Source organism: Chanos chanos, chromosome 4, assembly GCF_902362185.1.
Source record: "Chanos chanos chromosome 4, fChaCha1.1, whole genome shotgun sequence".
NCBI classification, from domain to species: domain Eukaryota; kingdom Metazoa; phylum Chordata; class Actinopteri; order Gonorynchiformes; family Chanidae; genus Chanos; species Chanos chanos.
Window position 1 is genome coordinate 5,889,348 of NC_044498.1, and position 10,065 is coordinate 5,899,412.

At 42.1% G+C, this 10,065-nt stretch overlaps 2 protein-coding genes across 2 annotated transcripts; one reads left to right on the top strand and one right to left on the bottom strand.

Moving 5' to 3' along the window:
* Positions 1 to 1,684: 1,684 nt before the first annotated feature.
* Positions 1,685 to 3,861, bottom strand: LOC115809539 (carboxypeptidase N subunit 2). Its single transcript, XM_030771239.1, has 2 exons — positions 3,342 to 3,861; positions 1,685 to 3,035 (listed from the first exon to the last, which is right to left on the bottom strand). Exons 1-2 carry the CDS (start codon positions 3,658 to 3,660, stop codon positions 2,374 to 2,376), a joined length of 981 nt encoding a protein of 326 aa, XP_030627099.1. The 5' UTR covers positions 3,661 to 3,861; the 3' UTR covers positions 1,685 to 2,373.
* Positions 3,862 to 5,854: 1,993 nt separating this feature from the next.
* On the top strand, positions 5,855 to 9,278 carry LOC115809422 (solute carrier family 66 member 3). The gene is made up of 7 exons (XM_030771078.1): positions 5,855 to 6,000; positions 6,981 to 7,063; positions 7,208 to 7,277; positions 7,439 to 7,496; positions 7,640 to 7,760; positions 8,100 to 8,141; positions 8,389 to 9,278. Exons 1-7 carry the CDS (start codon positions 5,855 to 5,857, stop codon positions 8,478 to 8,480), a joined length of 612 nt encoding a protein of 203 aa, XP_030626938.1. The 3' UTR covers positions 8,481 to 9,278.
* Positions 9,279 to 10,065: the final 787 nt, after the last annotated feature.

Here is a 10,065-nt window from a genome sequence, read left to right on the forward strand (position 1 = left end):
TCTTCAAGGTCACCCGCGTGCACGCACATAAACACACACACACACACACACACACACACGTGCGTGCACACACACAGTCACAGTCATAGATCCATTCACACCACATTTACACAGATACAGTTTTGAAGGGGTGTGAGTTCAGTCCTCTCAGCTTTTGCTGTCTCTCTCAGTCTCACACACACACACACACACACACATACACAGATTTAGATATGATGAAACAAGGGCACCTTCCCAAATGACAGATTTTTAGGGATTGATTTTGGAGCCCCCCGGAAATCCTCAAGATTACTGAGGGAACGTGTCCTCTGTGCGTGTCTGTCCTTCTGCCTGTGAGTGACCTCTAAAGGGCTTCTGTTCAAGGTTTATCTCGGCTGTAAAAATGAGATTTGTAGCTTTGTGTTAAACACACTGAAGAGAGTTAAGGTCTTGCATGATCTCTCTCTTGCTCTCCTTAGGGAAAACAGAGAAAGCGACACACACACGTATCAAGAGAAGATGAGAGAAAAACAGGAGATGCTTTTAAATCACATCTCCAGCAGTCTGCGAAGACAAAGATGAAAAACGTAAAACACTAAGAGCATATCTAAATCATTTTTAAACACACTGAGTGTGTTACAGATGCAGTGCTAGACTTATATTGTCCATGATTAAAGCTCACAAACCAGTTTCGTCAAAAATCTGAATTGTTTCTGTTCATGTGTATGGAAATGTTAAATTGCTTTAGAATTTCATAGTTTTCTTCATACAAGCCACGTGAAAACATCGCAGAATCAGTGTTAAATGAATGTTGCAGTGTATTATGACATTTAGAGATGGTCATGAACAAACTGTAATGGATTTTCTATCTACATTCAGCCAGAGATGATGATGATGAGGATGAGAAAGAAGGTGTTTTTGTTGTTGTTGTTGTTGTTGTTGTTGTTGAGATCACGTGAGTCGAAGTGGATGGAAGCGTAATTTTTTTTATCACTCTTTCCTGTCACACTGTTTGAAGTGCTCATGGATCAGTATAGACTTGGGATGTTAATTAGGCCAGTTTGTCATGATGCCTGCGTGTAGTGATGTAGAATATGTCTCTTTTTTTTTTTTTTTGCCAAAACAAAGGGGTATGTCTAGAGATATGACAGACTCCCGTTTCACTTTCCAAAATCTTTCACTTCTTCGTCACTTAATGAAAACTTCGTTTTCGATCTGAGTTCCCTGGCTTATTTATTTATTTATTTTAAATGTGTTTTGCTCTGATGGTGAGTAAAAGCGGAGTTTTCAGCGTATTTTGGATTTATGAGGCGCCGCACTAAGTGAATGCGCGCAGAATCCTTGATTAAAAACAGCGTATTCACTGCTCAACATATTCGTCAAAGAAGGTGAACTTGTGTCAGACGGAGTGAAGTCATTATGTGAAAAGAAGAAAGAGAGAGAGAGAGAGAGAGAGAGAGAGAGAAAGAGGAAGGGCAGTCATAGTCCTTCAAAAGCCCAGAACATTACTGCCATCCTCCAAACACATTGTGAGAAGGGTTTAATTTTCATAAGTAAGGTCCCCACGAGACTGGGCTGTTTTACAGGGGTCATAAATTAGACACACCTCACTCATATACACTAGCGCCTTTTGAGTACGGACACACACACACACACACACACACACACACACACACACACACACACACATATACATACACTCAGATAAGAACATCTCTCTGAAGATATATATTTGGAATAACAAAAGAAGAAACTGGTACTCAGAAAAACTGATTTGAGTACCAACGATTAGATTCTGAATCTATACATCTTAACCATGGAAACCATGTTGGTGGGAGTATGAGAATTACTGATTTCTCCTAAGGGAATTTTACAAGAGTCCACTGCCCTCTAGTGCCAAAACAAGGCATTTGTTTATATGGGCAGGGCTTCCAAAAGCATTGATCAAAAAACAAGAAAGAAAGAAAAAACAGCTAATTTTAAAATTTCAAATAAAAAAATACTAATAAAGGTACAATTCATAATTCATGTAATTAAAAATAACCTAAAACTGTTCAATAACTGTTCAGGAATCAGAAAAAAATGAAGCAGAGATCAAGAATCAAACATATCTGAAGGTCACAATCGACAGTATGATACAGTCAAATTTAAGAATTATGCACAACATATTCTGAGCTTTGCCTCTGAATAGCTGCAACATTGTGAAGTCGATCCGATTTAGTAGTAAATCTCTCTCTCTCTCTCTCTGAGATCTGGGGCAAAGACATGACAGGTGGTAACCCTGTTGAACAAAACAGCAGGTGTGATCATTCGGGTTGGTTTGGTTCTCAGTATGCCAATACAACGCGTCTGATGTGTGAAGAACACCTGACGTACTGAGAGCCTGTGAATCTCTCAGCCCTCTAAGCCCAGTTCCCTATTAGTCAGTGAGGAGATGGCTCTCCCTCTCAAAATGTCAGGCGAATGACATTTGGCCTTCTCAGCAAGAAATACCCTCTCGTCCTCATGTGTGCCCAGCCAGTGCCGCAGGTATGCCAGTTCAGCCTGGCAGTGCCAAGGGTTGCCCCTGAGAACGACGTGATACCTTCCGTCCAGTGTGCCAGGAGCTAAGCGTTGCAGGAGGTTATTACCGAGGTCCAGGAAAACCAGCTCGCTTAGGTGCTGGAACAGCCCTGCAGGAAGGTTCTCCAAACGGTTATTTCCCAAGAAGACCTGCTGCAGGTGGGGAGTCCCCCGAAAAGTAAACACATCCAGGGCTTTGAGTTGGTTGCGCTCCAGGTAAAGGGCATCCAGTCTGGGCAGGGAGTCCAAAGCTTTGGGGGGAAGCTCCTCTAGCTGGTTGTTCCGGAGATCCAGGCTCTCGAGATGGCCAAGTCTCTGTAGCAGGGCCACGGGTGGCTGTTTGAGTTGGTTTCCAGACAGGTCTAACCGGGTGAGGGAGGTGTTATGGGAGACCACGTCAGGGTGAACCTCAGAGATGAGGTTGTCTCTGAGGATGAGTTCGAGGAGGGGTGCATGGTGAAACACACCAGGGGGCAAGTGTGTAAGTCTGTTACCTGTAGGAAAGGAGTGTTCAGGTAAAGAGAGAGACAGGCATGTGCTCACAGACACACACACACACACAAAAACACAGTCCACCATAATTAGAAACACACCTCAACACAAGCATATGCACTCACAGCCCACCGCTACAACATACACACACACACACACACACACTTGACAAACACAGCTGAAACCACCATTTCAAACACACACACACACATACACAGTCAGCCACAATCATAAAAATAAATATATAAACATGAACACAAGACACAATCAGTGTTACAGACACACACACACTCAAATAAGTGTTTTACCTTTAAGGTCTAAAAGTTTTAGTTTAGAGAGGTTTTGCAGTAGATTTGCCGGGAGACTGCTTAGATTGTTTCTGTCCAAAGTAACTCTGGCGCCCGAGTCGTCTGCGGTGACGTTGCTAATGTTGGTCAACCGTATCGTCAGTGAAGTAGTATTTCGAGGGAAACAATCCCCGGGAAAACGAACGAAACTCGCACTGCGGCATATCACGTTGACAGCGTCAAAATCATACGAAACCTCACATTGTTCTGGGCAAGAAATGGCTATATTACAGCAACAGCTAGCAAACACTGCCAACACGAGGACACGGACAGTAGTCATCCTCACCACGATCGAGTATCAAACTCCAGAGTGCGTGATGGTTTTTGCTTGCCTAATGCACAAGAATTGGGTGGAATTTGCTCTTGACCCAGCGGAAGTGCCAAGTTCTTCCAGTTTTAGAAATACTTGCATTCGCACTTAACGCAACCATATAAAGGGCAGTAAATTAAGCCTACTGTCTATCCACTTTTTTAAGTTATAAACATAGCTCTCTCTCTCTCTCTCTCTCTCTCTCTATATATATATATATATACACACACACACATATCTATATCTATCTATCTATCTATCTATCTATCTATCTCTCTATCTATCTATCTATCTATCTCTGTCTATCTATCTATCTATCTATATATATATATATATATATATATATATACACACATACATAAATACATATAGATAGATAGATAGATAGATAGATAGATAGATAGATGTGTGTGTGTGTGTGTGTGTGTGTGTGTGTACATATATATATATATATTTATTCACTCCTGCTTTTTTTGAGGCCCCGCAGCTCTGCCCATTTTTGTTCTCGTGCTGCTCTGGCACACCTGCTTCAGCGAACCAAGGATTTGGATAAGTGGCTGATGAAGGATTTTGATAAGTATCTGAGTTGAACGGAGTGTGTTGCGCAGTGCTGTGGCCCTCCAGGAACAGGAATGGGAATCCACGCCAAATGGGGCAATAACTGTCACTTCATAAGCAGATGTCAGATGGCGTTTGTCAGCGACGAGACCCTTTACGGCCCAGCATGCGTCACAGTGTCAAAGGATAAGGCGTAATTCACAAGACGTCAAAGCAAGCTCAGAGTCGGTCCTGTTCTCTGATTTCCACACTTTTAAACTTTCATCCGCTGGTGGAAAATACCGTTGTGGTGCAATTGACAAAATAAAACTGACAGATCATTTTTTGTTATTCATTGATGAAGTTCACATCAAAGTCCAGTGTGACTGACTCGTTCAGTGGACAGTGATCACACACACCAGTGCGACGCTGTAACGACTGAAATGACAGAACGGCAGTAGATGCCTATAAGTTCGTTATGTGGCACTGACGGGGTAAATGTGATCTAAGTGTATATTCCACAGTAAACTGCAATACGTCGAATAGAGAAACCTATTGTAAATTTCAGGCTTTACTGTTTACTGAAAGGGCACATACGGATAAATAACCAACTCAGAAGAATTTCGTAAAATCATCCAGAATATTCAGGTTCTCATGTTTTCAATATTACCGCTGATTATAACTTCAGCACAAAGGCTATTTATACTAACAAGGTCTACACATAGGCTACGGCAAATTATTGACTTGGTGGTTTGGCAAAGATTAACTGTTATATGTCGTTATTTGTTCAGTATCGGCGCAATGCTGTGGACTATTAAATAAACAGTGACTTTTATTTTATTATTGCTGAATCACTTTTTTCCTTTTTGTGGAGCAACCTGTAAAAAAACCACACAGATAAGGTTTCCAGGTCATCGCAAAATTCATAATTATTATAATACACTCATTGTTTCTATAGGCTTTCAGTGCATTTCTCACAGGTCTTAATTATAATCCTAACATGGGTCAAAGATCTACTTTTCCATTTTCTCCCTTGAGAGAGTCAACTGTTCTCCCTCTTCTTTTCCGTATCCTTACCTTGACCTCAGTGGACACCACCAACAGATTTAACATTTGTGTTACCCACTTTGTATACCCCACTGAAACAGGGAATCCCAGGGGATCAGAGGACAGTTCCCCTGGGGATCAGACGAACATTAAAGAGAGAGGGCCAACTGAAATAGATTTGGTTTCTTTACGTATCAGTTTAAAAGAATTATGATGAATTCATGTAACCGCGCGGCATATCTTTTTGTGCGTCGGAATGCGTACTTATTCAGTTAAGTAGACGCGTAGTGGAGTCAATAACGGTACTGTTCGCATGCGTTGGGAACAGCGTGTGCACAAGTGGTGAGTGTCTGTTGCATGATCACAGCGGACAGAAAGAAGGCAGGACCCGTTGCTAAAATGCCCTGTTAAATTCCGAAGACGTTAAGCGTAAATGCCAGCCCGAGAGTGTTGTCATTCACGAAGACATTCACGAAGAGGTTTCACAACCTCTGACTCGCGTCACCGTCTGCGCGTAATACGCCGCGTTCAATTTCGTCTGTACTGACTGAAGTATAGCCTATATGAGATACCGGTTACAATGATTACAAAGTTAGTTTTAAATGTACTGAACTTCAGTGCGTTGTTCGTTTGTTTGGTGCTGAAGCTCCCGCAGATCGTGTTGCTGTCGCGGTCTAAGTCCGCCAAAGGAGTCAGTTTAAAAGCCTTGATTCTGGAGCTAACAGGGTAAGGTGATTAAATCAGTGTTTTTTACACGCCTTTTCGAATGCTTGGCTTAAGAATAAACCACATACTCAACATACGTGGCTGTTTTTGTGCTCGGTTTTCTGTGTCTGCAGAGCTTTATGCAACTAACAAATGTGCGCCGTTAGTTTTACTTTTTAAAATGTGACCTGCCGTTGACTACGAGTGATATGTTAGTAATGATTTTGTGCAAAGCCTGCTGTTAAGTTTTGGCTCTATCAACTCGCCCTCCCGCCCCCTCTCCCCTGACTTTGACTCGGCCGCAGGTTTGTAGGGAAAACTTTGATCAGTTGACTCACAAGGGAAATATTTATTCAATGAGATATGTCACTCCACACGTCACTTTGAACACACACGAGTTTGTGTGAGCTTGAAAAAAATCAATAAAAGTTAAATAGATAAATAAATCGCTTTCATTTACTCCTCATCAAATCGAGCTCCAGGCATTAGTACGGATAGTATGACATGTTTTGAAGTACCACTGTCACAGACGAAGACTTTGGGTTATTTATTCTTCCCCCCCCTAAGAGAAGTGAACTGGAGAAAAGGGAGAGTAGTGGAGAATGTCTGTGTTCTGATTGGCTGTCAGTTTAGACAAGTACCACCTGTGAAAAGTCGTAACTGTCCCCAGGCCTCACTCATTAAAGGTCAAACACAAGCACTTAGTCGGGAAATGTGTGTGTGTGTGTGTGTGTGTGTGTGTGTGTGTGTGTGGCTTGGTAAGCCCAGGGATGAGACATGGATATAATGTTCTGTCTTTCATGGGTATGTTTTCTTTGGAACCCTGTTGATACATCAGTATCACATATGTTTGTGTGTCCTATCTTACCCCTATGTCCACCCCCATCTCTCTCTTTCACCCCTGCCCTTTGCCATGCACTGGTACACTACTCTCTCTCTCATTTTCTCTCTCTCTCTCTCTCTCGCTCTCTCTCATGAAATGATGTGTTTTGTATTTGCAGGTATATAGTGTTTGTTACCTATGAAAACTATCACGAGTACCCGCCTGCTACCTACATAGAGTACCCTGCCCTCATTGCCCAAGGTTTGTCAGTATAAGCTTTGTGTGTGTGTGTGTGTGTGTGTGTGTGTGTGTGGGTGCGTTTGTGTCTTTTACGTGAGAGAGGGACACGTGAGGCTTTTTCTCGACTTTAACCAAAGAGCCCTTTTTGTTTGCTGTTTGTTTCAGACACCATTCTGTTACTCATGGTCCTACATTACAGCGGCAACCTGAGACAGAGCCTCATCTACAGCGTCGTGTATCCTCTGAACCAATCACAGACCATAGCTACAGGGCACTAACCAATCACAGCGCTCTCCAGAAAGTTCATTTAGCCTGTGCACTTTTACACATTAGACTGAGTTAACTGAGGGAGTGTCTTGTTTCCCTCCGTATATGGTCTTTAACTCTGCCGCTAAGTTTTGTTGGAGGGTGGCAGCTGTTGACTCTTCAGGACTGGATCATTGATGTAGCCATGGTGAGAGAGAGACTGACTACATTATCTTTACATTATATATATTTCACTCAGACTCATAAGGAAGCGTGTGTGGTTAACCTGCTTGCTGTACATGCATGTGTATTTTACATGTGGGGTTTTTGTTTTGTTTTGTTTTGAAACAGAGTCTTTGCACAGTCATCAGCGCGAGCAGTAAGTTTGCACAGCTGCAGTGTCTGTGGCAGACCAAAGACTCCGGCCAGGTCAGCGCTCTCACCTGGGCCATGTCCTCATACACCTGTCTGGGTAAGTCTGCTCCATGCTGACGCCTTTCCAGCATCCATGACTCATCACCACACACACACACACACACACACAGCTTATCAGTACACCCATGTACTTACTCATTCACCCAGCAGTAGAGGAGAAGGTGAACAAACTGAACACTTTGTTTGAGGTGGTTTTGAAAATCGTTGGTATTCTTTCAGTAACATATTTATTTATATTTGTCACGCAGAGTAACAGGAAACACACAAGAACTCAGTGTATGATTGACTAGATTTCATTTCTCATTAATGGGTAGGTTATGCCAATACTAATAGCTTTTTAAAATTGTTATTCTGTTACTCTCTACTTGTTTTGTAGCCCGAATTTTTACCACTGTTCTCACCACTGGAGATCTGCAAGGTGAGTATTCAGTTTCATATTAGACCAGTTTTTGTGTTGGCTGATCAGAGAGGCAATATACCACTGTTAAATTACGCGCTCTGAAATGTGGTTGTGTGTATTACCTGATTATGTAGACTGAAATGTGGTTAAGTGTGTGTGTGTGTGTGATTGTCGTTCATTGGTGATGTGGGTGAGAGTTCATAGGGGTTGGGGGTCAGAGTTCAGAGGGGTTCACTTGCAGTTCTACTCTAACTCTTTTTTTCAGTTCTGTTCCGTTTCTTCATCTTGACGACGCTGAACAGCTGGGTGTTGGCAACTGTCATCTTCTACAGGCGGAGCAGTCAGAAGCTGGACTGAGCCTCCGAATTACCGCCATAAAGACTGTGCCAAGTGGCAGTCATTCCCGTAAGAACCCTCAGTCTGGGAACCGGTGGACCAATGTCTGGCCAAAACACCCAACGCCCAGGAGTTGCTGTCTGTCTCACAGGGGGCAAATTCTACTCCAAAAGCACACTGGGTCCCCTGATACTAGATATGTTTTATTATTTCCTCTGTAGTTTTTTTGTTTTGTTTGTTTGTTTTACCAATTGAAGTGCTTCTAATAAGACTGTGCTGCTACCTCATACAAGAGACCACTCCCACAAGGTCAAGCTTTCTCAGGCAAAACTGTGACGACATTGTTATATGATAAATTAAGGACACGCTGTTGGAGGTATGTGGAAGGTGGTGCCATGTCTACCTCCACCTTCACCGGGCTGACTAAAGTCGCAGCAGAAGAACCATCAAAAAATGAGACAGGAGATTTTGTGTGTTGGAGATTTTTCCAGTTAAGACCAGCAGTAACACTTCCTCTCCGCAATTCGATGTGTCTCACAAAAACCTCATTATTTTGAAAAACCTCATTTCTATGCACCATTTTCTATGCACCAAGTCATTTTTATGCATCATTGCATAATGTGCTCAAATACTATGCTACGTGTTAAAAGTGCTGAAATTATGTCATATGATAGATATGATAGATTGCACATGTGTGTAGAAGGTCGGTTTTCAATTACCGTGTGATAAGATACTCATGTTTCATAAAAATTGTACAGAATTCATTTTACGATAATATATAAAAGAGTGTTTGTGCAGTTTTTGCCTGAAACTTTTTCCAAATTGAATTTTGTCCAGAGATAAAACCAGAGTCACACTATTGTGTCATTGTGATGTCACTGTGATGTCATAACAACGTCTGATTTTAATGATGTAGTGTAATGCTGTAGCAGTTTCTGAAAAAATGTAATTCTGCAGTAGGCTGCAGGGACAGGTACTGCTGAAATCAGCTGAAATAGTGTCTTTATTAATCCCATACATCTCCATTTTAAGATGTAATATGAGTACACACCCATACAAAAAATCCTCTGTACACAGTGTGACACACACAAAACGTTGATTATAATTTGATTACACAAACCTATAATAATTTTATGCCTTTGTGGTTCACATACACACCGCCTCTCTCTCTCTCTCTCTCTCTCTCTCTCTCATGTGTGCACACACACACACATATATAGACAACAGTCTCTTAATACTGTGCATTTCTTTTCTAATATTGTAAAATGATTTTGGCATCTCACGATGTTCACAGACGGGGCTCCAGTGCCACAGGATGTCAGGAGCGGCACCGTTCGTACGGTCTGTGTGGATGATTTATAATGAATGTCAATCATTTAATCTGCATAAGATCAGCATCTCAAGACTCTTCATCTCCTCTCATCAAGGTGGTGGTTGACTGAAAAAAAGGGATGAGAGACAGAGAGAGAGAGAGAGAGAGAGAGAAGGATGGAGAGATGGCACTGATTATGACCGTGTTGCCAGTACAGACACTCATCCAGGAAAAAAAAACCCCAAAAAAACATTCACCACTGCACAAACAGTGGAAGGACAGAGTAAGTTGAAT

Excerpts from the sequence above, each read along its gene's own strand:
- LOC115809539 (XM_030771239.1), bottom strand. The coding sequence starts at position 3,660 with ATGACTACTGTCCGTGTCCTCGTGTTGGCAGTGTTTGCTAGCTGTTGC. Across the intron at positions 3,036-3,341 it reads AAAACTTTTAGACCTTAAAG|GTAACAGACTTACACACTTG; the intron begins GTAAAACACTTA and ends CCTTTCCTACAG.
- LOC115809422 (XM_030771078.1), top strand. The coding sequence starts at position 5,855 with ATGATTACAAAGTTAGTTTTAAATGTACTGAACTTCAGTGCGTTGTTC. Across the intron at positions 6,001-6,980 it reads TTGATTCTGGAGCTAACAGG|GTATATAGTGTTTGTTACCT; the intron begins GTAAGGTGATTA and ends TTGTATTTGCAG. Across the intron at positions 7,278-7,438 it reads AGCCTCATCTACAGCGTCGT|TTTTGTTGGAGGGTGGCAGC; the intron begins GTATCCTCTGAA and ends TCTGCCGCTAAG.